This window comes from Alosa sapidissima, chromosome 19, assembly GCF_018492685.1.
Source record: "Alosa sapidissima isolate fAloSap1 chromosome 19, fAloSap1.pri, whole genome shotgun sequence".
Classification (NCBI taxonomy): domain Eukaryota; kingdom Metazoa; phylum Chordata; class Actinopteri; order Clupeiformes; family Clupeidae; genus Alosa; species Alosa sapidissima.
In genome coordinates this window covers 22,618,611-22,646,512 of record NC_055975.1, presented here as the reverse complement: position 1 = coordinate 22,646,512, position 27,902 = coordinate 22,618,611, and the positions used below count along the sequence as shown (strand labels likewise).

The 27,902-nt window shown below is 44.0% G+C and overlaps 2 protein-coding genes and 1 long non-coding RNA gene across 7 annotated transcripts in view; 2 read left to right on the top strand and 1 right to left on the bottom strand.

Moving 5' to 3' along the window:
* Nucleotides 1–518: 518 nt before the first annotated feature.
* si:dkey-33c12.4 (uncharacterized protein LOC560112 homolog) lies at nt 519–11,385 on the bottom strand. Of its 3 annotated transcripts, none has more exons than XM_042072447.1 (20): nt 11,164–11,385; nt 10,866–10,900; nt 10,606–10,675; nt 9,501–9,637; nt 8,661–8,753; nt 8,481–8,549; nt 7,975–8,112; nt 7,729–7,797; nt 7,500–7,619; nt 7,233–7,406; nt 6,795–6,891; nt 6,252–6,342; nt 5,954–6,095; nt 4,211–4,315; nt 4,011–4,101; nt 3,738–3,900; nt 3,422–3,496; nt 2,989–3,091; nt 2,576–2,676; nt 519–1,393 (listed from the first exon to the last, which is right to left on the bottom strand). In XM_042072447.1, the coding sequence occupies exons 1-20, from the start codon at nt 11,186–11,188 to the stop codon at nt 1,279–1,281; spliced, it is 2,013 nt and encodes a 670-aa protein (XP_041928381.1). In that variant the 5' UTR covers nt 11,189–11,385; the 3' UTR covers nt 519–1,278. The 3 variants fall into 3 exon arrangements, with proteins under 3 accessions (XP_041928381.1, XP_041928382.1, XP_041928384.1); XM_042072448.1 differs by having other exon boundaries at nt 6,795–6,882; XM_042072450.1 differs by lacking the exon at nt 7,729–7,797.
* LOC121693210 lies at nt 991–5,916 on the top strand. Its single transcript, XR_006025428.1, has 3 exons — nt 991–1,065; nt 2,723–2,729; nt 5,895–5,916. It is a non-coding gene; the product is annotated as an uncharacterized LOC121693210 (long non-coding RNA).
* Nucleotides 11,386–11,653: 268 nt separating the features above from the next.
* The window catches only part of alms1 (ALMS1 centrosome and basal body associated protein), a 21,334-nt gene continuing 5,085 nt past the window's right edge, over nt 11,654–27,902 (top strand). For 2 of the 3 annotated variants that reach the window (XM_042072374.1, XM_042072373.1), the window contains exons 1-11: nt 11,654–11,865; nt 14,084–14,237; nt 14,411–14,528; nt 14,687–16,754; nt 16,873–17,032; nt 17,636–18,664; nt 18,856–18,965; nt 22,882–24,052; nt 24,246–24,368; nt 25,449–25,562; nt 26,268–27,229. In XM_042072374.1, the coding sequence (XP_041928308.1) occupies nt 11,821–11,865; nt 14,084–14,237; nt 14,411–14,528; nt 14,687–16,754; nt 16,873–17,032; nt 17,636–18,664; nt 18,856–18,965; nt 22,882–24,052; nt 24,246–24,368; nt 25,449–25,562; nt 26,268–27,229 (6,054 nt within the window). In that variant the 5' untranslated portion in view covers nt 11,654–11,820. The remainder of the gene's footprint in view (nt 11,866–14,083; nt 14,238–14,410; nt 14,529–14,686; nt 16,755–16,872; nt 17,033–17,635; nt 18,665–18,855; nt 18,966–22,881; nt 24,053–24,245; nt 24,369–25,448; nt 25,563–26,267; nt 27,230–27,902) is intronic. The other variant, XM_042072375.1, reaches the window with a different exon arrangement.

Below are 27,902 nucleotides of genomic sequence, written 5' to 3'. Positions count from 1 at the left end.
GTATAACTTGAACACACAAAAGAGTGAGATTACATGAACAGAGTACACAGAACCCATAAAACGGCTCTTACACACACACACACATATATAATCTTAAAGGTAAACATTTATATTTCTTCCTACAGTTACAGCAAAGGTAAACATTTCTTCCTACAGTTACAGTAATTATTTAGTATGCAGTAAAAAGCCACAATTTGAAAAGCCTTCCCACTTTTGTAAAAGCAACGCTATAAGACTTGTAGGAAAAATGTGAGCAGAGGCGTGATCACTCCACAGACACAGCTGAGGTGCCCAACCCAAATTGCTCACTGGTAGGGGTGTGTTAACCACAGATGGCTAAAATGAAATAATTCTTCTCTGGATCAATGACCGTATCGATTTGTAAATTTCTCCTTTCCTATTGAGTAAACATACTATAGTCACTGACTACACATTACGGTGCCCACTGATTCTGATTCCAAAACATGACAAAAAAAATGGTTAGATTTGTTTGCACACAAACACCATAGACCAAAGACTTTAGTAAACAAATTTAATTTAAAAGAAAGGCAACAGCATTATTAAAATTCCAAATTAAAATAGCAGGTTTGGGGATTCTTTAAAACTTATTTTCACAAAAAAAGAATGCATTAACAGATATTTTGGCACAACCCAAACTTCATGGGACTTGCTGTCAATTCCCTTTTTTATTAGACATGTTCCAACATCAACATAATACCAGGGCCTTCCAATTAAACACTGACTAAAACTAATTGGAATTAGTTAAATTGCTTATAATGGAAGGTTAATCAAAAATTAAACCCTAAAAGAACTTGCTTCATTCAACAAAGTGGTGGGAATGATTCATTAACCAACAAGAGGCGCTTGCAACTCCACTAATCACAGCTCTGAAGCAGAGCACACAATTGAAGAGCTGGACTGAGTCATAGCCAGAGAGAGAGAGAGAGAACAGTGATCTTTAGACAGGCAGCCTTCACACCCAAAAACCAAGAGATGATAATCAATGCACGGTCACTGTGAGTGGAACAGGAGATGAGTACAGTAGCATTATCTCTCTCTCTCTGTGTGTGTGTGTGTGAGAAAGAGAGAGAATATAATGCATGCAAGACAGAGAGCATGATTGTCTGTTTAACAGTTCATATGTCTGATTACGTACAGGTTAATGTTTCTCTACACAAGCATTTGTATGAATGAGTGCAGAAAGGAATATACTGTATGATCAGCGAAGCTACATAGTATGCATTCCCAAGGGAAAACTATGACTGTGCAATCCTTGGGCTATTTAACTTTGTTGCGGTCAATGCCTTTATTTTCCGGGACATGTCTGTACTGGCAGTGTTGGTTCTTGATGCAGCCTATAGTTCTCCAAAAATGACACTCATCTGGGAGTTTACTGCAAGGCAGAGAGAAAAAATATGAAATGTAAGGATGCACTGTTTGATTAAAAAGACTAGGTTTAGATAACTGGTGCATTTCAATACTGTGATCAAAAACAAAAACATTACATAAATGGAACACAGAATTGAAAAGTCCCACCCCCCCTTAGTTATTGTTTCTAAGTCCAACAACCTCAAACAGGAGTTGACTAGAACTTTAACAGACAGGCTTACAGCTACCATTGAAGTTACATCCCAAAAGGCTCTTTTGGAGACCCACAGACCTGATTTCATTTAGTATCCGTTAAAAGACTCCAGTATCTAATGGTGGGACAACATTCAAATCTATCTTTGTAGGGTGACAAACTTGGACAGGAGGCGAGTGTATTAATATTAATTGTGCTAGATAGTATATAAGTATATATACTTATATATATTTTGATCCTCTGAGGGAAATTTGGTCTCAATCCGTGAATTAGTGAAACACACAGTGAACACACAGTGAGGTGAAGCGTGAAGGTGAAGCACACACTAATCCCGACAGTGAGCTGCCTGCTACAGCAGCGCTCGGGGAGCAGTGAGGGGTTAGGTGCCTTGCTCAAGGGCACTTCAGCCGTTCCTACTGGTCGGGGTTCGAACCGGCAACCCTCCGGTTACAAGTCCGAAGCGCTAACCAGTAGGCCACGGCTGCCCCAAAAAGGACATTGGGTCATGGCATGTAAGAAACAAGGTAATGCAAATAAACAAATAAGCATAGCCTACATTGCAGAGCCTCTTCAAATTTATTAATTAACTTATGGTGAATAAATGTTACATTACTATGCACAACCCCATGCTTTTTTGAGGTTAGAATGCTAGCAGTCCACGTTAGCGTCGATTGGCAGCGACGTTAGCTATCTACAAGTCTCTTACAAAGGACAAGCATATTATACACAATGCTGGCTTACATTAGAAGAACCAACATCCTTGTATATCTTATTTACATTGCGTTGACTGTGTGGCTTTATCGACATACTAGCGGGAGCCCAGTTCCATTATGGTTTGTGTACAAAGAGAAACCCGTTGCATAAAATAGGGGAGAATTTAATCTAATTTAACATAATTACAGAGGTCAATTAATAAACAACAGAAGTTAGAATTATAGCATGTGAAGGAAAAAATGACAGGACAAAAGAAGAGTGACAAGAGTGAGCGCTTACTCATTGTGTTCAACAGCAGCAGCTTTAGACACCCCCAGGTGTGGGTGTATTCGATCAGGATAGCGTACTTGGAGAGGTGTTCCTGAAGCTACTATATAACCCTGCAAACACAAACACACACTTAACGCCACAATGAATTTGGGTCAGATCTATCGTCAATGTAAATATACACCTAATTGCAGATTGTGTGTCCAACTCTGAAATGACTGAAATTATGTATTGTCCAATTTTATCATACATGGATTAAGACTAGTTTTAGTGAAAATCTGAATGGCAACTCACAAAACTTTTCTTTTAGTCTCAGACTTAATTTATGTATGGCCCCAAATGTCTTAACTGAGACTTAAATGTGACAACACCGCATAAATAAATAAATAAATAAATAAATAAATAAATAAATAATGCAAACATACATGCAGCTTCTTAATGGCCTCATCACTGTCTTCTTTACGGATGTAATTCACAAATGCACAGCCTTTGTTTCTCAAAACCTTCACACTGTGAACAGGGCCAACTCTGAGGGAAGCACACAAGCACACATAGCTGGTGAAACTCATGCATTCAAGAAACGAACACCGTATACAAGACCGTAATGGGCGTCATTAAACGTTTAATGGCGTGATAGTCAAACGACACTCTTTGAGGCAAAGTCCATGATTAAAAGTTTCTGTTTTGCACAAGGTTGATATTTCAGCTCAATGGCCAATCAAACTTCACCCCACTTGTGAGCTCCTGAAGCTCTGTGTTGATTGGCTGGGATTGTGTATGGCACAAAAAAGTAAGCACCACAAGTGCAAACTAACTTTAAGTGCATTTAAACAAAACATAACACTGCAATATACTTACTGGTTGAACAAGTCATATATAAAAGCTTCTGTTAAGGTTGGCACTGGACAACCAACCCAGATTGGGAAAAGTTCACTGTAACACAAGAAATAGGTTAAGCATCTCTGACATATGGTTCAAATAATTTAACACAAAAATGCAATGTTAACTAATTTCATACATATTTCTACTCCGTATGCACACACATTGCAGGTATACATTTTTTACTAAATTAACTGCCTGTATCCAAAATGCAAGGGTCAGATTTGTGAACCATATGTAGGTGTACATGAGTGCATGCAAACAGGTGTCATGTGTATAATACACTAGTTCTTACGGTTTAATAAGTTTGGGCTGAGATGAGGCTGGAAGGCGGGGCTGGATGTGTGGGACTGGCTGCTGGACTTGAGGGGCCCCCTGAGAAATAGGTTTAGGAGATTGGGAGTGCTTATCTACTTGCACCCACTCCTGTGCAGAAGGCTTAGTTGGAATAAAAGAACCTGCACATAGAGATTAAGGACATACAAATGAACAAAAGGACAGACAGAAAATGAAATATTCTGTATAGAATAACGCAGATATTCAGAGACACTGACAGACTGACTCTTACCTTGTAACCCAGATAGAGCATCTAAAGCTTTTTCTACACTACCATAGATGACCATGGCATTAGTGCTCTGTTCTTTCGTGAATCCCATTTCCTGCAGGAACATACAATACATCACAATGGGGAAAAAAAAGGAAATAAACACCACAATTTATGAGAAAAAAAAAAAAAAAGAGATTTTTTTTTATTTCTAAATCACTCACCATAAGCTGAAGGATCTGGACTTTAATGAGCTCCTGGGCTGCTTCCGCACAGCTTTTATCGAGTGTTAGCACTTCTTTATACACAACCATGGCTTCCATATACCTCTACAACAAACAAAAACGGTGCAAAGACCTTTAGGAAGATGAATCATAGAATTTCATGTTTATGAGACCAAAACGATTTTGAAAACTGTAAGCGAGTTCAACAAAACAATTTCTGATGTGTGTGCAGACTGACACCATGTGGGATGAATGGGTTACTGATAAAATCAGTTTACATGGGTTTTCAATTGGAATGTACTAACTGGGTGTGACATGAGTGTGGGTGTGGCGCAATGTTTTGAGCAGATCTTTTGCCGGATGCCGTTTCCATTATCTTTCCTTCACTCGCATTGTTCTGCTATTCTGTTGAGACCACGAGGTGATGAAATAATAATAAAAAGTACATTCATGAAAGATGACTGCAGTGGAAGCACCCGACTGGGGAATGGATGGAATGTGACGGAAGTGGAATCGTGAGAAAATAATGAACTGGTACATGAGTGTACTAGCTTGATAAACACAGTGCGAGCGAGCGAGTGAGTGAGCAAGCAGGGGTCATGGCTGAACAACCAAAATCATGCAAAATGTGATTTTTAGAAATCACTCAAACATTAGGGGAAATCAATCATGTCAATTCATGGTCATAGTGGCCGAACTAAACAGACGGCATCTGATCACTTGAAGTGAGTAATTGGTTGACAAGATTGGATTCTGAGCAGCATCGTAAAAGCACCAATTTCTGCCCCTTTTTTCAGAAAATGTAAAACTAAGATATTTTTTATATACTTCAAAATAATATTTAATTTATGAACCTTACATTTTACAGTAGTGAGAAGTGTGTAGATGAGGACAAACTCATGTTTGGCTCTTACTGGGAGTATTTACTGCCCAAAATAATATTTTTTTTACCATGCTCGGAGTTTGATACTCACTCATCAAGGTGCTATGCTGGACATTAAGATGTAGTGGTGCATTGAAAACAAAACATTTTTATTCTCCCGAGATCGGCCTCAGGTCGGCCCTGGAGTAGAACCGAGGACTTTTGGAATGGAATCAGAGAACTTCAAAAGCAGACCGATAGCATTAGGGTTGCCTAGCAACATAAGTGACTTGTCAATAAAAACGATCTACATATATATATATATTAAAACTTGTTGCTAAGCATTTAGAAGTTTCTAGCATGCTTTAATTGCAATCCGGACTGCATCTGAAGACTGGTTCATGAAGCAACCTTCTCCGACTTGTTGGGTCACTGCTTATATAGACCCCATAGGTAACAGTCACCAGTTCTTGTGAACTTATTTTAGGCCTCCATTCTATTTCTTTCCTCTGACCTCTGGCCTTGTTGTGTTGCCCAACCTGCTGGTGGCGCCTCCCTAGGTGAAAGGCCACTTAAGAAAAGCCCTGATTGTTATTATTATTATTATTATTATTATTATTATTATTATTATTATTATTATTATTATAATAAACCCTGATTACTGTTTTTGTTTTCTAAAGGTCACCCTTGCTGACAACAAGTTGCTTCATATCCACTCTCCAAAGTCCATCTTTCTTTCATAATATTATGATTAACTCTGCTTATGTGTCTATGATTGTGTGCGCCCAAGCATGCACTTCCTTCTCTGTACCTTTTCGCCAGTGTGTGTGTGTGTGTGTGTGTGTGTGTGTGTGTGTGTGTGTGTGTGTCCCACTCTGTACCTTTAAGCCAGTGAGGGCCCTGCCCTTACGGTACAATCCTTTAATCCATTGAGGATTCATTGATAAAGCCACATTAGCGTCCATCAGGGATTTTTCATACTGCTGCATTTTCTCAAAGCAAAATGCACGGTTCCCAAACAACCTGTGAAACACACACAAACACTTCATCAACTTTACCAGTTCAGAAAACACAAAACAAGGAAAAATGGTTCTCCAAAAATGAGCTGACAGGGATCTGATGAAAATAATATTGCTTCAGTTGAATTATATAAATATAGACTTATTACAGCTTGCTTACTTATATTCTGTAGGATTGTGTATAATAGCATCTGTAAAATACTTGACAGCCCTTTCCAAATCACCACTGGCTGCATACTGGTTCCCCATGTCTGGAAAAAGTGTAAATATTACATACAACCATAAATAAATAAATAAAAAGAAACCCACACATAGGCCAGCACAATAATAATAAATATTGTTTATTATAACTATTCTCCATATTTGACCAACATTTTAATCTGTTCCCTGTTCAATTTTAAATATTATGTTGTTTTGTATTTATGTGTCGCTTTGGACAAAGGCGTCTGCTAAATCCATAACCATAATAATAAATACATAGACTCTTAAACTGTAGACACATCTTCATAAAGCAATCATCAATAAAATCTCAGAAAATGTGTTGTGTTTAAATGCTTCAGAAGAACACATAATGAATGTGCAAAGTTCAGCTACACATCAAACTTGGAGTGAGCTGCTTCCTCCCTAACTCTATCCCCATTATCTTCAATGAATGATTGGAGTTAAGGACTTCACAGACACACAAAGAGGCAGAGAGACTTACACGCTAGTTCCATACTTCTTGCAATGAGATCGGCAACATTCCTCTCAGAGTCAACCTTTACTGGACTCTGTGTGGACAGTGGTATGACCTGGATGACCTATGTACACACACAAAAATAGCTCCAGTCACTCAAGATGCACCTTGTGATTTTGAAAGTGTCAGAGAGAGAACAGCAACAATTAATCACTTAATTTATTATTTGTCAACTATGACATGGAGGGAGGGATTTGAACAAGACAAGACATTTGAAGACACCATCCTGGGCTTTGGAAAACAAACAATGATGCAACATTTTATACCAAACATCTAATAGATTCATTGAGGCAAAAAATAAAATAAAGCAAATCTACAGATTAATTGACTACACACACACACAAGCATTGCTTGCAGCCAACCACACACACACACACACACACACACACACACACACACACACACCTCTTTCTGATGTGGTTTAGTGTGCTGCTGTTCAGTACAGTGTTTTTGGGAATCCTTTACAGAATCCGCCGTTTTCTTTTCCATTTTCTCCTTCTTCTCTTTAGCTTTCTCCTGCTTACGTTTGGCAAAGGCCGCGGCGGCATTTGACACAAAACAGCTGCTCATGTCCAGATCCTTAGCACACACAAACACAGACATGAGGCGACATTGCTCATAAAAGGCACTGAACTTTTTATAATGCCTTTAGGCCCAGTCCTCGTCCCTCACCTCTAAGTCACTCTGCATACTCTCCTTCTCTTCGTCCTCATCACTGCTGGCATCCGAGTTGCATTGCCGAGTTTTACTTTTTACTTCCTTAATACTTACAGCTTCATTATAGTTTATAGTCTGAAAAACAAAAGTGGATGCATGTGTAAGTACATTATGCCATTTTGACACACTTTATAAATGTTTCATTATGCAGGCAAGGCAAGCAAGAGAAAATCAATCTCTTTACCTGTTCATCATTAGTTTTATTATAAATCTTTTTTTCTTGTTTTTGAAGTTGCTTTTTCTTTTTCTGATGCTATCAAAAAAGACAGATGGCAGATCATGGCACAATATGGTAACTTATGGTGGCAAAATATGTTTCAGCACCCTTCAAACATATACATCCACCAATTCAGAGCTAAGGCAGACGTTTCACCAAAGAGTAAATCGTGAAATTCAGTATAAATATAAGATAAGTAAACACAGCCCTTACCCCTTTTTCACTAGAGATACTGCCTTTATCATCTTCTTCCTCAGTGCTTGCATCAGAATTAGATCGATGGCTAGTATCAGGGGGTGACTCAGCAGATTTTTTATTCAGATTTTTTTTCTTATTATCCTCCCCTTTATTCTGTAGATGTACAATTCAGCATTCAGAGATCAACATAACCTGTGCATTAGTCTTGTCATGACACCAAAAACGGGGCATATTGTTAGTTCAGGCAGGCCACAGAGTCCTGCCAACTTCTCTGAGCGGCCCAGCTGACTGTCCAGCTAATTTTTAAGCTCACTGCTCAGCTAACTGCTCAGTTAATTATCTTCTGCTCTTAATAATGGTGGAGATCATTCAGAGAGTCTTATTCAAGCTGCCTTAGCCTACCTTCTGCCTACCGCTTCTCTGCAAGCCCTTTTTGCAACCCACCTCCCACCCTTACTACTAAACACGTAAAGGTTTTATCAGACAACATTTGAAAGAGGAGGCTTATTTCAACCCTTTACCTGGTTATCATTAGCTTTATTTGCATTTTCTTTTTCTTGCTTCTCTAGTCGTTTTTTCTGTTTCTGCCTCTGTAGGAAGGGACATAAACAGAACGCAATCAGTACATACTGAAGTGTACAACTGAGGAGTCAAATTGATGGGTGTGCATGCAGGTGTATAAGTGTGTGATCTTCACTCACCATTTTTTTAAGCTTTTTTTTCTCAGCCTTCTTTTTTAATCTTTCTTCTTCTTCTATTAATTCTTCTGCCGTCTTCTCTGCCTTCTTTATTTCCTAAAGCACAACAAACATAATTATGAAACATAATTGTTGACACAAAACATAATCTTGTAACACATACAATACCTACTGAGAACAGGGGCTAAAGAATATTGAACCCTGTGTTGGATCATGTTGACAGTATTTGCCATTTTACATCATGCAAGATTCCTCCACAGAACATCTCAGCATTTGTTATTAAGCTTGTCCTTTTTTTAACAAAATAATAATAAAAACTACTGGTGTTGAGATACAGAGAAGGTATAGTTCAATTTCAAATTAATTTTATTAATTAAAAGGGTAATTTGAATGCTGTCAACAATTGGTTTGGCCTTTTTTTTGTCCCAGTTCAGGCACCGTCTTGATTTAGCACCGATATTGGATACAACCCAAAAACAGCTTTGGATAAAAGTGTGGGATAATTTTTATTTCTCATTGAATGTTTAGTATACCATATTATATATATATATATATATATTTGTAGTGAAATCTAATTACCATCCTCTTACTCTGACCCTTATGTCATCTGAAACCCCTATGTAGGAATGGTTAAGATAACCCCTGTGTCACCGAACTGATGGTGACCCTCAGGATGAGGGGTTGTAAACATTTCTTATCTCTTAAAAAAAACAAGGGCTTTGCATCTCAAAAGAAACTGAACAGCACATTTACTTTGATTTCTTCAAAGACAAAAACAGACAAAAGGAGTCATTCACAATATACATAGGTGTGAACTACGACAGACACCCAGGAAGGACCTACCTCTCGTGTGATTGGCCGATGTTTAGTGAGTACTGTGACATGACCGGGTCGATGCAGAAAGTTCCGTTTGAGACCGCAGTATGGCCCAGCTGGACGACCCCATTCGTCTGAAGAATCCGAGTCATCTGCTCCATCGTCTGCAACAAGGACAGTCATGAAAGGTCATTAAAAACCTCATCTCCAAAACTCACCCAAAGTCTACATTTTTACCCCTTTAACACTTCCAGGTGTAGGTCCTCCTGTTCCTGCTCTTTGAACTACAATGACTGAATACCCTTCCACAGTTGCTTGGGGTATGCATATCTGTCTGATGGACTGTTTGTACAATTAAGGTGTGAAATCACATGCACGGATTAAATCACTTCAAAAATAAATAAATAAATAAATAAATAAATAAATAAATCACTGTAAACTATTAAAACTGCAAATCATGTGCAAACCATTAAAATGCAAGTACATGATAAATTGTGGGTAAGGTGTTAAAATACAAAAAAAAAAAAAAAAAAATAATAATAATAATAAAAAAGAGCTTTAAATGGTCGAAATGTGAGAGTAGGGGGGGGTCGTTATTCTTCCTAGTTCCAACCATGCAGTCCAGCAGCTGTCGACAAGCAATGGAAATCATGGGATTTCGGAAGGTATGTATCTGCCAATTCACTTTTTCCCCCCGCACAATGAAGCACCAACAAAGTAGTTAGCGAACCAGAGTTCAGAGAAGACTGTTAAGAACACCCACTGTTACCAACTGTCCCGCCAGCTCCTAACGGGTTAAAAATGCTTTAGGAAGCGTTTGGCTCATCGCCCTTAAATTGGGATTTGGGGACATGCTTATAACGGGGAGAGCTCTGTAGTGGTTGATCAACGAAAGGTACAGTCTCAACGGCTTTATTTGATGTGTGTTTAAATGCAGAAAGACACTGGGATAAATTTCGTCGGTAACACATTAAGATAACCCAATGCTGCACTTTTTAGAGTGCACTTATCTATTTACTTCATTCGTGGCAACTGAATATATCTGCGGTGTCAAATGCCACAGCAACTCCAATAATAAGGCAAAGTCAGTAGGTACATGTACGGACATGAACTGGCGTGAAAACTGCCTTACCAAAATCTAAGCCCAAAGCGTCCATCAAATTGAATTGTCTTCTTCCATTGATCATATCCACAAAGGTCTCCTTAAATAAGAATATGAGATTAACGTTAGAAACGTTCACCTTCCAAAATACAGACTTTTAATGACAAAATGCAATAGTCCTCAATACTGAGACGAAATTAAAATCATTTGTTTAATGAATGCATGTCTTGAACATTTAAAAGACAAAAAATGCGTTATCACGTCTAAAAACAAAGAGAAACGTTACTTACATGTGAATGCATGATTTGCGTACCCATCAGAAGATCTGCAGGGGAAACAACGTAACTTAACAGTGGCTCACATCTTGACAACATGTTAACAGTTCCTGCCATGTTAATCTACATATCCCTGTCAATCATGAACAGCATGGACAGCTACATACCTGCGCCATTCGCATTTGTTAGCAAGCTAACTAAATAGCAGAACGAGTTCGACATGAACAAACTTCGAAACAAGCTGGTTAAGCATCAACGTTGATAAACAAAGAAAGTCAGCATTTTCCTTGACGCTTATTCATGGTAATTTTACCTTGAGGCCACCCAGTTGAAGACATCGTTGCATTCGTATGTCCCAATTTGAGTTTGAAAAAGCACACACGTTCAGACTGCAAAAAAAGTACACCTCACTAGTCTTGCTTGCTTCGATCAATCTACCTTCTTCCTCTTCCCTTCGCCCTTTTCGTGGTATGCTGCGCATGCGCATTCTCCGCCTCAATGGATTGTGTTTTTTTTGGTGGCTTTTTAGGTGCTCCACCCGGATCCCCCCCACTACATTTTGAAAAATGCTAAAACTACTTGGGAAAGGGCCTAGGGTGAAATGGGCACGGAGCAAGGGGGCTGAGGTGGGGAGAGGTGAGGTTGGCCCCGAGGGGCGAAACTCCCGACGAACTTTTCAAAACGAATTAATGATGAAAATATATAATTTCAGCTGGGGGGAAATAGGTCAAACTTAAAACCCGGCCACATAAAATGATGTCATTGTCTGTTCAATTTGTGCTTTTTGAAGTCATTTCTGTCTTCCTAACCGTTTGGGGCAGTGTGATCCATAAGGTGTGATCTGAGTCTGGTGTGGTGTAGTTCTAATTTATTCCCGCCTAAGTTTCCGGGCTTTGCTGCTTCCTAGCAACCAGCAGCCTCACTTGGATACCAACGGTGCAGCGCGCAGGCGCACTCACTAATCAACAACATGGAGCCCGAAGAGAGTCCTAGAGATGGGAAGCGTATAAACAGAGTAAGTCTCATGTAAATAGTTGTCAAAATTGTCGTTGCAATTAATACTACATATCATTTGCTCTTTCCGATGTTTGGGAAAGACTCATATCAAACTTATCTGGCCTTGTTGAAACAAACTAGTGATGCGATCCGTTGCTAACTTTAGCTTGGCTAACTTTGTGTTAACGTTAACATAACAGAACAGCTCAACAAGTGGTACATTTTTAAGTGGTTGGTAACATTAGTTCTGGCATTGCAGTGTAACTTTTTAACACTAAGCGTTTATAAACGTAGGCAATGGTTGGTGTGTTTTATTTCTGGAACATTACCGTGTGAATGTTAACGTTAGTTTCGTTTCACTTAATGTCTAACGTTATAACGTTATCGATAGCTTGCTAGCTACTCAAGCTAATTAGCTAACTTTCTAGCGGCAAGTTTATGTTAACATACTTTCAAATATTCGACATTCTTTGATACTGTGTCTGGAGCTTTGCCGCTTATGCACACATCAAAAATTGCTTAATGTCTTATAGAGTCATAGTCAGGATTTGTAGTTATTTCCAATGTGCACAGGGAGCCACTCTCCAGCATAGTTGTCGGAGGATGATTGCCTGACAGTGAATAGGTCTAAGCATAATTATACAAATCACTTAATGTTGAAAAATCAGGTAATCCGGACAGGCATGAGATGACATGTCTGAACAATAAACATTATCAGCGACAGCCAAAATTATTAATCTATAATCAGAGTGTGATAGTTATGGTCCAGTTGTCCCTTCCATCAATTAAATATGGCTATGTAGTATGGACAATGTATGAACAACATGTACATAAATGTGCAGTGTAGTAGCAGTAACATTCTAAGAATAGTAAGAATAATATAGATATATGCAGTGTATTAACATAATATATTATAAGAAAAACAGAATAAATATGAATATTCTGTATGAACCCCAGAGTTTCCCACAGAATTTAATTCTATTTGTGGTGGTTGGTTTGCAGAATTAACTTGAATGCAACAGTATTTAACACATTAGCCAGATTTAAGCACAATTTAGTAGAACCTGTAAAAATCATTGTGTGGTGGTCAATGTTGATATTGTGGTGGGCCGCCACAAATAAGTCAATGTATGGGAAACACTGAACCCTATAGACAGATATGTTCATACAGACCATGTACCGTATGTACAGCTATGTGCAGTGCGGTATAAGTACCATTGTAGTGCAGAAACAGGAACATTATAAGAGTAGTAAGTGTATGTGCAGGATGATAGTAAGAAGAGCAGTAGAATATGGCTATGTATAAGTGTAATTATTTATAAATAATAGAACACTATGGGCTAGTGCAGTGGTCCGGGGGGTGGGCGTGGGGTCCGCAAGATGTTTGTCCCTGTCAAGGTTGCCATGGTCATGGACACCTTAATAGGCAATTGTCCGGGAGAGAGGGGGCTGTTGATGGGCAAAAGTCCACACCAAGTCTCTTGTTTACAATGGCATGCAAACAGGACTACGTCTGTTATCATGTGCTATGCTCACAGCAATCCAAACTATTCTCATCTGTGGTTCCCCAACGGTTGAACGGGCTACCAGTTGCTACCAGAGCAGGGGCGTCGCTCTCTATCTTCAAAAACCTCTTGAAGACTCAACTGTCCCAAGAGTAGCCTTCCTCCTCTTCTATCACCCAACAACCAACACACTTACTATGTCATTCTTATGTCTTTTATCTATTCCTCTGTTGTATAGTATAGTACACAGTTGTCTCTTGTTCGCACTGTACGTGGATTGTTCTTTACTTTTTGTGAGTCTCTTTGGACAAAATCGTCATCTAAGTGAATAAATGTAAATATTAATAATTATTTGTTCAGCTGAGATTGATGAGAATACCTGTTTTTAGATTACATATTCTTTAGCCTATTTAATTATGGAGACTTCGTCTTGTGGTGGACTAAATTCTTCTGGTACTGCATTTTAGTTTAGTTAGTATCATCTTCACCCATTTATCTTCAACTGTTTGTTTATGAATGGTACAGGAAAACTGGATTATGTCCTAGACTAGTAAGGCTATATCTGCCGGAGTTGCTTACAGCAGCATTGAAAACCTTTGATGCTGACAAACCCTATAATAATGGGATTGTAAAGGTAATGACATTTTCTCAATTCATCCATCTGTCTGTCTCTCTCTCTCTCTCTCTCTCTCTCTCTCTCTCTCTCTCTCTCTCTCTCTCTCTGATAATCAGACAATGGAGGAGTGGTACCAACTTCCTGCAGAAGAGGACAGCAGTCAGCTGCCACCTCAAGAACTCTCTCAGCATAACGCCTCCTATGGTCAGACTGGCAGAGGGGCTTGGGGCCTGCATCACCCCAATGACCAGTCCCAGTCACTGCAGCTAGGTACGTTATTTAGCTAACAATAGAAGCAGTACAATATCTGCAATAAAGAAATGAATTGTTGTCACTGATGAATCTGATTCCTATCAAGTGTTAATTCAGCTGTATTTTACTGTCTGTCATTTTGATATTAGTAAATTCTATACTAGTGTTCTTTGTGTGTTTGTGTTTGTCAGACTTTCAGGACAGTCAGCTGTCTCCAGCACTTACTCTCTTGCCTGCCAAGACTGGCAAATTTTATGCCTCGAATTCCACTCTCATGCAGCAGACGGATCTTGAGTTTGCTCCTCTAAGGTAAGTTCCAAAAGTATCTATATCATTTCAATTAACTGTTGTTTTCAGACCCATATTGTATATAATTGCACATCATTACATAGCCTTGTATTTGTTTGTTTGTTTATTGAAGGGTTGTGTTGTAGTATTGTAGCATTCTTTATGTTTCTGTGTGGTAGGGGATCCCCAGACTTCTCAGTCCTCTCTGAGAGACTCTCCATGATGCCTTTGGTTGGTGGTGCCACAGGCTTTGGCACACCGGCTGTGGCTCATAGCACCACGTTAGGCCACGCATCTCTTTCGCAGCATCCTCTGGGAGAGGATGAGGGAAGCAGCTGTTCTCTCTCTCAGCACAGCCTGTCTCCGGGTGAACGCCACCAGGTTACACCGGGACGTGAGTATGAGAGAGACAGTGCAGAAGACCAAGGCTACGAGAGGCGAGGGGAGGGCGAGGAGGAGGAAGGCGAGGAGAGGAGCGCTCCGCGTGGGAGAGAGGAGGAGGACGACGATGATGACGGGTCGTTTCTGAACAGCAGCGTTCCAGCACGCACCTTGCTGGAGCTCCTGGAGAAGGACGTGGGTGTGGTCAGCAGCAGTAGTGCCGTTTCCTCCGCCTCCGAAACCATTTTTAGCCAACCAGAACTCATCCACAAACAGACTGACACCACTCACAACCAGTCGGGGCTCAGTCGGACCAGAGCAGACTTTGCTGACAATCAGACGGTGCCGGTGAATCAACAAAGAAACTCGGACCTATTTCAAACAGGCCCCTCTGTGTCCTCTCTTGTGCGGTCTGCCGAAAGTGCCATCTTTCGGGGGTCCAGCTCAGGTGGCAGCACAGAGGAGGAACCTTCCAGAAACCCGCCTGGAGTCCGAGAGTGCCCTCAAGGGGACGCGTCGGCCTCCCCTCAACCCACTCCAGCACCTGGCACGCGAGTGGACAGACGCTCGTCAAATCGCTCGTCCTCCTCTCAGCTGTTCGACACTTCCAACCTCAACATCTCTGGGCGCGCAAACCGCACGGCCGACATCTCCAACATCACTTTTCGCTCTTCGGGCAGCAGGCCGGACGCCTCCACCGACGCCCTGCGCGCGCAGCTGTTGTCTGAAAGTTGTGCAGTGGCCTCCAGGAGCCCCCACGCTGGCCCAGAAGAGCGATCTCCACCCGAGCTAAGCAGCAGGTCAACCAGGCTGGCGCTCCAGGGGGCGACAGGCTTCTCCATCGAGCGCGGCCACCGCGAGAGGATCCTCTGGCAGTCAGGCAACCAGACAGGGGTGGACTCGTCGTTCCTGACGTCGCAGCCGGCCTTCCAGTCCACGCCGTCTGTTGTCATGACGGCGCCCAACCGGGCCAGGGGAGTGCTGCTGGCCGGTGCCGGCGCATCCTACTCACAGTCACCGGTGCTGCCGACGGACACGTCAATCTTGCCCCGCCCCAGGATGAGCGATACGCCACCTGTTGGTGCGGCGGAGGCCAGCACGTCGCAGGGTTCGCGGGGGTCACTGACGGGAGGCGAGGTGGGCAGCCTGCCCAGTCTGAGCTACGTGCAGAAGGTGGACGCGTGGAGAGCCAACCAGAGCAGCAATAGGGCCTTCAGTGACGAGCTGGAGCTGCAGGGACCTGCGGAGGACGACCAGGAGGTCGATGCTAACGCTAACGCGAGCGTTATTGCCGAGCCAGCACCGGGGAATCACCCCTACTCGCCCTTCTCCCAGCCCAGGGAGGACTCTGGAGCTGAGGGCAGCGCTGGAGGGGAGGTTGGGCCCCCAGGTGGAGGAGCAGCAGCAGCAGGAGGAGGTGGAGGAGGAGGTGCAGCAGGTGTTGTGTCTCCTCCTGGACGCTCCCACTCCCACTCTTCATCCCTGGCAACTGTGGTCACTTCGATCCAGCACCATGCAGCGGCGCATAGTGACGTCACGAACGGCCCGCAGTCGGCCCGTGGTGAAGAGTCAGTAACCAGGGAGGAAGTGGGGCCACAGGGAAGGGCTGAGCCGTCCAGTCAGAACGGCCAGAGGTCAAGCGCCATCATCCTGGGCCACTTCAGCGACGTGTCATCAAGCCGCGACACAGGCCACAGCCTCTCCAGCCCACAGGGTAGTTTCCAAGGCGAGGGAAGTGTTAGGGCATCTTTTGGAGGGGCCTCATCAGTAATGAGTCTGGAGGTGGACAACTACGCTCCATACTGGACCTCAATGCCATCAACTCCCAACAGAGAGAGAGAGCTGAACATTGAGGATAGGATTCCGGTAAGATTTTTGGGCAAATTATCCCAGACTTGTTTGCACGAATTGTAATCTGGTTTGAATTGATAGGGAATGTGATGATTTGGTGTAATGGTATGCATATCTATGGATTTCACTGCAGGTTTACCTTAAAAACCTGGCAATCAACCAATCACCATCCACAATACTGACCCCGTTTGCTCCTAGAGGACCAATTAGAGAGCCAGAATTTTCCCCTACTGACTTGTGTACCATTAAAGGTTCTACAGGCACTCCTACCAAGAGCACTCAGCCATCTGAAGGTAGGACTAAGCCCCAGTTACACATTTTTTCCAATCATTTTCACACCTCATATCGTGTCTCAATACAATGGTCACCTTTGCAAATCACTTTCACCATATTGGAACACAATGGATACATTGCTTTTATTACAAAATGCAATAAATCACCCAAATCTTCCCGAATGTATGGATATCTAAAAATATGTGAAATATTTTTGTTAGATTCAAATGTTTTCATATATTTTTTTCACCCTTAAAATATTTGTGGGAGTGGATAAATTGTGCTCCATGTTTCTGTTACTGTAACAGATTGTTTTTTAGTTCACTGTACACTGACTGGTAGACAGCAGCACATGTTATGGTGGCATGAGCCTCTTTTATGGGAAATATGAGGGGTTTTGATGGCTGATTGTAGTGCATTTTGCATCAAAGGTTAAATTATGTGCTCAGGTGTGTTTGTAAAGCACACAGACTTTTGAAAAAGTTGACATGGTATTGAGACAAATATGAAAATGATTGGAAAATATTCTAACTTCATAATGTATCTCTCAAAAGGATATATGCTGTATAGTAGAATTTGACTGAGTTAATCCCACTGCATTGTCTTACTTGCTCCTCTATTAGGTGAGAGTCCTCCTGATAAAGGGGAGTTTTCTCGGCTCTCTCAAGGCTCCAGCGGCTCACTGCCCCTCAGCACAGGCCGGCCCATAATGCACCTCTCCGACCAGGACCGGCCGCCCAGTCAGGGCAGCATACGGATGACGAGGAGTTCTTCTCACACGCCACCAGAATCCCCTGGCTCATCGGCTGCATCTCTCCCGTCTCTGGCGCCAACTCACCAGATGCCCTCTGGATCAGGGCAGGAGTCGGCCACAGCACCTCCCCTCCAGCCTCCCCAGCCCAGAGAGGAGGCCCCAGGACCCCAGGAGGCGCAGCTGCCCCAGCTGCCCCAGAGGAGCCCCAGGCGGGACCAACCACAGCAGCAGCAGGCGGAGGATTGGCTGGTGGGCTCTAGGACCCTGCAGGAGATCCGGCAGCTGCTGGGGCGGGCGGAGAGTGTGCTCTCCCTCAAGTCCTCCCTGACCACCTCGTCGGGCTCGGACTCCTCGCTGCTGCAGTCGCTGCGGAGGAAGATGGAGGAGCCCGGCTTCACCAACGACACATTCGGCTCCTCGCAGCTCTGGGCGCGCTCCTCGTCGGACTCCATGCTGAGGGACAGCTCCGTCTCATCGTCCGAGCCGAGCAGGTCGCTTGGGGCGACCGCTCAGGCTCCCGCTGACCTATCCTGTGTGCCTGGAATCAGGGAGACGGGACTCAAGTCCCATGCGGTCAGGAGAGCAGAGCCTGAAGGCTGTAGCGCTACTGACCCTGACAGGGCGGCTCCCGCAGTTCTGCCAGCTGCGCAGGCCCCTGCCCCGACTCCTCAGGAACAGGAAGAAGAAGAGGAGGCAGCGAGCTCATCGATTGGTCCGGAAGAGCCTAGCCCCGCGCCAAGTCACGCGGGCGTGGAGCAGGCCAGTGTGAGCGACAGCAGCGAGGTCAGTGAAGGGTCGCTGAGCGCCAGGGTTGCTAGGCTGCTGCACGAAGAGTCACCCGTGTCCATGGTGACCAGCCGGGCAAGCACAACGGATACAGATGAGAGCAGAGCGAGAGGTGAGCAAAGATCACTTAATGGCTGGTGGGTATTGTTGCATGATCTTCCTTATCTCCTCAAGCTGATGACAGAGTTTATCCCTGAATACAGTATAGTCCTACATACTACATACTACATGTTTGGAACATAGGCCTACTGATGTTTTTTGGTGCTGCACAAACCTGAAATTTTCCTGTTTCTACTCTGTCAGAGTGGATTTTGCTAAAGGCGTCTGGCCAGAGGTGTGAAGCGCTGCACCTGAACACAGAGGACAGGCAGAGGGTTGAGGAGATCAAGAGAGAGCTACTGCAGCACACTAAGGTAATGGCTCAGATTCAGACACACACCCACACACTCACACACACACACACGCAATCATGTGACAATTCACAGGATGTGTACATGGGTCACAGTCAGTGGATTTAACCACAAACCTACATCCTAGTTTCATAACTCTTGTGCGGATGTGTGTGTACATAAGACTCTAAGGGCATCATTGACAAATTAGGAAGTGAAAAGTTTAGCTTGTTCCACTTCATTTGTTTGATTTTTTTTTGTTTATTTATATTTCATTTATTTATATTTTATCTTTGTTTAGTTTGGCCATCAACTTGACCTTGACTGCAATCAAACTGACTTAGCACAGATAGGCTACATACACAGTTAACCACAGCTAACCACACACACACACACACAGTCATATTCAAGGACGCATGTTACCATTATCTAGAGAAAAGGTAGTAACACAACTTCTTAGCTCAGCGGTTATGTTGCCAGCTGCCTGTTGTGACAATGGCCTGTAATGTGAGATTTGTTCCTGATGCTAGCAGACTGTGTTCTGGATCATTTCCCTTCACTCTAAAAGGTAACCCAGTGTTTGTCAGTGTGTGTTTCCATATGAGATGTCTTGCATGGAGACATCTGGTCAATAAACATCTGGTGTGTGTGTACACAGTATGTGTGTGTGCTGTGTGTTGTGCACTGTCTTTGCCTTTTAATGTTTGCCTTGGTTAGTGGGTTCTGTTGAAGTGAAAGTGAACTTCAGGAAAAGCCCACAGTGGTTTCCTAGGGCTCTGTTTGGCCCCTTTGGTTTCTGCAGTGTGGTTTGCTGTGTGATTTTACTGTCTGTTGTGGTTTGCACTTGAATGTGTGTGATGGTAAATGTTTAAAGACCTTAGTGTTCTTGAGAACTTTCTGTGTCTCAATCAGTGACCGCTCAAGAAGATACGTCAGCCATGAGTTTCGCTTTGTTTATTTTGTAGCGTTTGCTTAAAAAAAAAAAAGAACACGTCTGGAGGACTAACAGTCTAAAAGTTGGATTAAAGTGACACAATCGAGACAGCTGATGAGGTTGCCCAATAACTTTTTTGGATATGATATTGTGAGCTCGTGCGAATTCGGAGAAAAAGCATAGGCTGTGTTCTTTCCGTGCATCAATGTAGACCAGTGTTTTTCAACCACTGTGCCGGGGCACACTAGTGTGCCGTGAGAGATCATCAGGTGTGCCGCAGAAAATTACCCAAATGTCACTCACTGGTCCAGAAAAGCAACTATTGCATCAAAGAATTTATAACCACATGCTCTCATTGATTGTATGATTGCACTATTTGTGGTATGCAGGCATTGTACAACGGGGGCCCCATATCCAATTTACAGAATCATCACATATCCAGTTCATAACAACAATTAAATTAGATATAGTCACCTACAAATGAAACAGAGGGCGCTTGTTTTATTGAGCAGGTCTTGCATAGAAGCCATAATAAGGCTATATCTGTGTATTATTTGAAATTTTAGGCTTTGGTATGTTTATTTTTTCTTTACACAGGATGTTAGTGTGCCGTGGGACATTTTAAGTGTCAAAAGTGTGCCGTGGCACAAAAAAGGTTGAAAAACACTGATGTAGACCATTTCTTACTATCGCGAACTCTTGTCAGGGGAGGTCATTCATTTTGGGTGTCACCTATGACTTGAACAGAGCCTGCTATGCCACCCGATGTACTATTATTGTTACAGTTTTTAATCAATGCAACTAACATTATGTGTAAAGCGACACAATATAAACCGTAGCCTATGCAATTTATTATCCCGTCTGTTATGACATGTACAACAATGTTTTTCACAATTTGCGACAGAAGGTTTTGACTGAGCGTGTTAACATAAAATAATAATAATAATATTGTCATCATCGCGAACTGTTGAGTAAGGGGGTCAGTCGTGTTTGTGACGCACAGACAGCCTTGTAGCCTATTTTGCTTAGGCCTCACTTTTAACGACAGTAGGTTGTGAGTGTATGTTGACAAAAAATAACCATGCAACTAAAAGTCAACTTAAAACTTTGCTATTATTAATTTATAGCACAAAATCCATAACCAGTAGGCCTACCAGAACCTCGCATATTAGCGTCATGATTTGTGTGCGTCTATTTGGCAAGGCCACTAGCTGTCATGGATGCGTTGTTGCTAAAGGAAGGCACAGGTGTCAAAAGTTAAAAAATAAATGGAGATGGGCGGCTTTTGGAAACGGGGGAGAACTAACAAGCCATGGTGTAAAGAAATTAAAGTGCCAGGGGTTTGCTTATGTGCGGTTTGCTGCAAGAAAAGTGTTTATGGATGCAATAGGAAAATGTTTTAGCACGCCAACAATCAGAAGACCGCCATATCGTACACTTCAAGACATCTTCCCTATACCTGGTGCAACTAGCCACCATGAAGTCTTGCAAACTTGATTTTATAGATTTTACTTGGTGTTGAATTGCATATTAACAAGGGGAAAAAATCCCCCCTTTAAACACTTTTGGCCTGAAGTAATTAAATAAGAGTGTAAGTTAAAGCCTTTCTACAATATTTCTGCAGTAGAAAAGAACAGCAATTGCTAATCAGCAATGGTCAGGGATGGTACTGAAATATTGTTTTGGAACAATCGGGAACACTCAATCTCAATCAAGAACACTCTCAATTCACCTTATTCACATGGCGGCCATTGGCGGCTAAAACGAGGCTACAGGGTACACAAACCATAGGATTGTTATGTGCTATGCATTCACCTGTAGGTGGCATTAATTATATAGTAAGTGTACCCTGTAGCCTCGTTTTGGTTTAAACAATGGCCGCTGTGTGAATAAGGCGAATACTCCCTTTACTTTGCTGTTTGCATTTTTTTGTACATTAAAAACCTATATAGGTAGATATGAACAACATATGACTTATGTCCTAAAAAAAGGTTTAGCCAATAGCGCAGACCTCTTGCAGATCTACAGATGATGTGTTATATTGGGAATATGGAAAGTTATATAAATATTTTATTTAGTTGTTCCTTCTGTCTTTGGAGCTGCTAAGACCTGGAGCTGAGTTTTTCTGAAATGTGTGGATGCGATCCAAAACTCCACAAATCCAATTCCATTCTGCCTTACGTCTTTTGTTTGATTTGTATTTCATTTTAATTTAAGAAATGATTGGTGGATTTTTCACACCCTGGTGTTAGAGAGTATCGTGTGATCTGTGAAACGAAACTACACTAAATCAAACAGCACATGTTTACCTGATAATCTCACTGCCATTGCTCCAGCCCTTAGTGCAAACAAAATGATTGACACTTTTCCACAGCCTAAGATGCAGTAATACGATGTCACAACCTCTTGATAGCACTACTCTGGAAGCATTTTCTTTGTTACATGTAATAAGAAGTGCAGTTTCATTTCATTTATTTATTTATTTAAAGGACAGTGCACATTAATCAACATTTCTGTAAATGTGCCAGTGTTAGCCAGCAGGCTAATTTTCAACTGTAGTCCATTGGCAAGATGTTATACTAGGCACATGATGGCTAAAAAAAAAGAACATATTAAAGCGATGGTTCGGAGTAATTTCACTCTAGGGTCCTTTGCACCATGACCCCGAGCCAAACACCCTCCCAGAACCTGTTTTCCCTTGGTCCAACCCTGGTCGAGTAGCGCTGTCAGAAACGAATGACTTTCTGCAGGCGTAATGGAACCAACTTTTATCTCGTAAATTACCCCACTAATAATGCCCTGAATGGTACGAAACTTCTACAGTAGTACAACTATGTTCTTTACTAGTTAGAAGTTTACTTAGTGCTAAAAGTTAGCTGACAAAAAAGTCTCTGAAAAGAAATACCATGTAATCCACTCTCTTATTCAGTCTCTTTTGTTTTTATGTCTGCATCCCTGTCTTATCTCTCGCTGTTGGTTCTTCTCTTCACCTGTCTTGTGTGTCAGTCCCAGTACAGCACGGACTCCGATGGCAGCGCTCCATCCAGCGTTGGGGCGACGTCCGGCCCTGCTCCCGCCTCCTCTCAGCGCACAGAGGGCTTCCTGGCGGTGCGCTGTGCCGAGGAGCGCCTGTCCGACCAGCTGCAGCGCGCCGGCCGCAACCTGCTGGCGTCCACCAGAGTCGCACTCGGCTCGCCGCCGGCGGTCAGCCCGGACCTGGAGGCCCGCGTGCAGGAGATTGCGCAGAGGGAGGGTGTCCCGCTCGGACCTCCGGCCTCGTCCCGCTCGCTCTCGCCGCTCACGTCCATCACCATAGCGACGGCACGCCACACCCCTTCCCCGTCGCCTCTGCCCCCCAACGTGCCCCCCCAGCAGCAGCAGCAGGCCGAGAGCGCCAGCGTGAGCACACAGACGCAGACGCACACACTCCGCTTACAAACACACACACCCCCGCCCTCGGACACGGAGTCGGACAGTAGCGTCTCAACTGCCGAGCCGCACCTGCACAGCGCGCTCGAAGTTTACGCCCTCTCGCAGCACGCGCTCTCGCACGCGCACACACACGCGGACGAGCCCGGGGCCGAGGAAGCTGAGCGGCAGGGAGAGACAAACACCGTGGAGACGTGCCAGGTCAAAGGTCAGATGGATGAGGTCACCGGGGGTTGGGGTCACCAGTCACCCCTGGCCCCGCGCCACTCGTCCACGCACCTGCGCCTGACCCTCTCCCCCAAACCCAGACCGGTTCAGAACGGCTTGGACAAACCCCATTATGGGATGGCCCCTGTGGAGCTGGACCAGGACCATGCAGTGAGATCGGCCCAGACTGCCGAGACCTTGTCCACAAACTGGACCGATGGGCCCTCGCTCGTAGCCCAGTCTTTCCCACAAGAGGACTCTATTAGGCTGCCCAATCAGGAAGCCCTTAGAAATGAAACTCCGACCCACAAAGTGGTCTCCACAGCAAACAGTCCAGTTGCGGAACCACTAAGACCCACCCCCGAGTCCTCGGTGTCCAGTCAGACGCTCTCTGAAGAGCAGGGGCCAATCAAAAGCCAGTTTGGTGCCACAGGCCCAGCCTCTATCCAGATCAGCTCCAGCAGCAGATACCCACAATCCTTCACTCCACCACAGAGACTGACACAGCCTTCACCACGACCCATGTCTGTTTATGCACCTGGTAAGAATGACCGAATGAATCTTGAAATATAAGAATGAACCTCTTACACTGCATCTGCTTGGCTTCCATTGTGTCTTTTGCTTCTTCGGTTGGCCGGTCTGTTTTGTCATGTACCTTAAAGTGTCCATCCTGTGTCCATTCAGTGGTCACGGTTGACTGGGCGTAAAAAGGCGTTCTTCTCTCTGTCCTTTAGTTCCGCCACCAATTCTGTTGCCATATAAACCGCACGGCAGCTCTGAGCTCTTCTACATCCCCAAGACTGACACCCAGCTCTCCCCCAACCGCTCGGACACCACCGTAGAGAGTACACACACGGGTAAAACACACTCACTCACATACACACACACACACACACACACACACACACACACACCATTTCTCACCACAAGCCACATCTGTTTACCTTGTTTACCTTGCTTGCCTCTGCCAGCATGCATCTGTATGACTGCATTAACAGTATCTGATAAATAACCTCACAGGCTTTTGTCAGGCTTAGATATTGTGATATGCCGTTCCTGCAGTGGCCAGTCCAGCCAGCTCGGTCAGCTCAGTTCACAAACCACAACAGGATCTGTTTCGACAGTAAACCATTCTGACCTCATAAGCCTGTTTACTAAACCGGTTACCAGTAATAACACCAAGTATGTGCCATCGAATGGCACCACAGGTATTTGTACAGCTTATAAGGCCAACATAACACTGCACCTTATTGGAGAATCTTCTCTACCACTTAGACCTGGCCTACACCAGGTCCGCCACTGAAGCGCTCCGTTTACAGAGCGTAAAAATGCTTTTATAAGACTAGTGTATTTTTTTCAAAGGTATGCCTCACCGTCACGTCTAGTGTAACCAGTTCCATTGATTAAAGTGGAAGTTAATTGTTGCGGCAGACGCAACGCGAACCGGTGTAGCCTCCTTAGCCTGATGTTAAAGAGTTTCAGTAAGTAGCTCACCAGACCCTATTAAATTTAATTCTATAAGAGGAGTCCTGTCAAATACACACTCAACACACACACATACACATACACACAGCAACAAGGTGATCCCTCCCACTGTGGGTTGCAGCTGCTCCTCACTTACACACTGCTGAATTATTCATGATCTCTATTGTGTGAGCCATGGAAGGACAGTGGGAGGAGAGCACGTTAGATGGAGAGGGAGAGAGAGGGAGGAGAGGACGGGAGAGGGAGAGGGGCGAGAGAGAAAGAGAGGGGGAGAGAGAGAGAAACAAACACAGACAGGCTGAGGGCAAAAATAAAGAGACAAGGCTAAATGCAGAGAAGCGTCATTGAATGCGTAAAAGAGTGAGCTGTGTGCCTGCGACTGCATCCTCTGTGTGTGTGTGACTTTCTGTGTGTGTGTGACTTTCGTGTGTGTGTGTGTGTTTCTTTGTTAGGCTCAGATGATGCAGTTCCCCCACGCTTCACCGTAGACATCCTGGGCTCCAGAGACCTGGAGCCTGTTCCAGCCTTACCCAAACACACAGAGGGCATCTACAGCAAGAAGAGAGGTACGTGCACAAACACTCACTCACTCTCAATTCAGTTCAGTGAGCTTTATTGGCATAACTGTGCATTGTACAATATTGCCAAAGCATTAAAAAGAGTACAATAAATAACAGCAGTAATAATAATAATATTAATAATAGTAATAACATACTGGTATATGCATAATAGTAATATTGATCATAATGAAAAAAATTGATTAGAGAAAAACTAAAGTACTAAAGCACAGTGTTTCCCACAGAATTGAATTCCATTTGTGGTGGTTGGTTTGCAGAATTAACTTGAATACAACAGTTTTTAACTATTAGCACAGTGTGGTTATGATGCTAACCAGATTTAAGCACAATTTAGTACAACCTGGAAAATCATTGTATGGTGGTCAATGTTGATATTGTGGTGGGCCTCCACAAATAAGTCAATTTATGGGAAACACTGGAGCATAATGTCTCTCTCTCACTCTTAGTCTCATATAAACATGCCCATGGACTTGATTTTGTCTATGTTTGTGGGAAGGTCTTTGAGTGGCCATTGTGCTAGAAAATACACTGTACAAATACGTACTTACATAGTCACATACACATGCACACAAACGAACAAATGTGCTGATTGTATCATGCCATAAATGTGTCAGCCACTGTTATGGAACTCAATGCTTCTCTATCTCTTTCTCTCTCCTTGTCTTTGTCCTTTCTGTCTCTTGTACGTCTCAGGCTTTAGTGGGTATGAGCGCGCCGGCCCTGTGGGCAAGCAGGGGGTCGGGGTGACCGTCACAGGGAGGAGGAGGGAGGAGGAGGAGGAAGAAGAGATGATGGGAGAGCGTGCAGGGGAGGAAGAGTTCAGGCCGCTGGCCATGAAGATGGACTTCAGCATGCACAGCCTGAGGCTCCACACCAGCACACTGCGAAACCTCCCCCCAGCGCACGCCCCTGCTGACCTACACCAGAACCAGCCAGTCGCGCCTCCGCACCCACGGGAACGGGAAGAACGCGCCCACAGGGAGCAGACATCCCGGGAGATTGGCGGCTCCCTGGATCAACTGTGGCAGCGCTTCAGCGAGAGCTGGAGCCGGGACCAGGGCCGTTCGGCCAATGAGAGGGAGACGTCGCTGCTAGAACGCCTGGAACGCCTGTCGCGGCTCATCAACAGCAGCTCGCTGACGCACGGCTCCACGATCGCGCACTCCCCCGCCAAACAGGCCGTGGACGCATCGGTCAGCACACAGACGCAGACGCAGGCCAAGGGCCAGGACCAGCCCGAGCACGCCAGGGTGGAGGCCAAGAGAGCAGAGAGGGGGAAGAGCAAGAAGAAAGGGAGGAAGGAAAAAGAACCTGGAGTGGAGGAGAGGAAGAAGGGAGCCAGGGAGGAGAGTGAGAAAAGAGGCAGAGCTCCACGACTGGCATGGGCAGAGTCGGAAACTCCGTCGTCCAGCCACGCGCCAGAGGAAGAGGAGGGGGAGGTGGACGAGCCGGAGAGACTCGAGCGCTGCCCGGCAGAGAGAGACAGCATCTCCACGGAGACCAGTCTGTCCACCATTGACACCCAGCGACTGTTGCGGGCGTTCGGGCCAAGCCGGGTGAGGCCCCTGACGGCTGGGGAGAGGGCCCCGGAGAGCCTGCTCAAGCTCTACAGCAACATCCACAAGCAGAGGAGCGCGGTCAACGAATCCTCCACGGTACGGGTCAGTGGTGGCACCTCACTGGCACATCCAGGCTCCGAGCTGACCCCGGTCGGCTGAGTTGCTGTTGTGTGCCTGCCTGTAGCTGTTTTTGTCGGACAGGAACTTTTAGTCTTTCTCCGTAACATCGTAAAAGTGCCTGGAGTGGGCAAGAAACCTCCTAAGGCTGTTTTTCATGTTACCTAAAGAAGCTTCTCTCATTGCTATTTGACTAGTTCTGGACGGAGTGTATAGGCCTAGCTGTGAAATTTCAGTCTTGTGGTCGGGTAACTTTTCTAATGATGCCTTAGTAAAACTAGCTGAAGACAGTGGGACTCTCATGTGAAGGGCTTTTTAGATAACCATCTGAGACCTTGGAAGAACTTTTTCAGGGTTCCCCCAGGTCATCATCATGGAATCTTAATTCTATTGCAGACATGGAAAGCCAGGGCTATTGGGCCAAGTCATTGAATATCAAGCAATTTGTTTGTAGTCAAAATTTAGTTGCCTTTTATCAAAAAAAATATTATCATTGCCATATCTTTTATCTTGAGTTAATTCACACGGCTCCTGTAATTCTGTGACTGTTTTTTGGCAAGCTGTTTTGGTCAAAGTCACATGATATTTTCTGCTTTGGAGGAAGCTTTTGGACATGAAGCGTTCCACGTGTTCTAAGGTAGCTGTTCTGTTC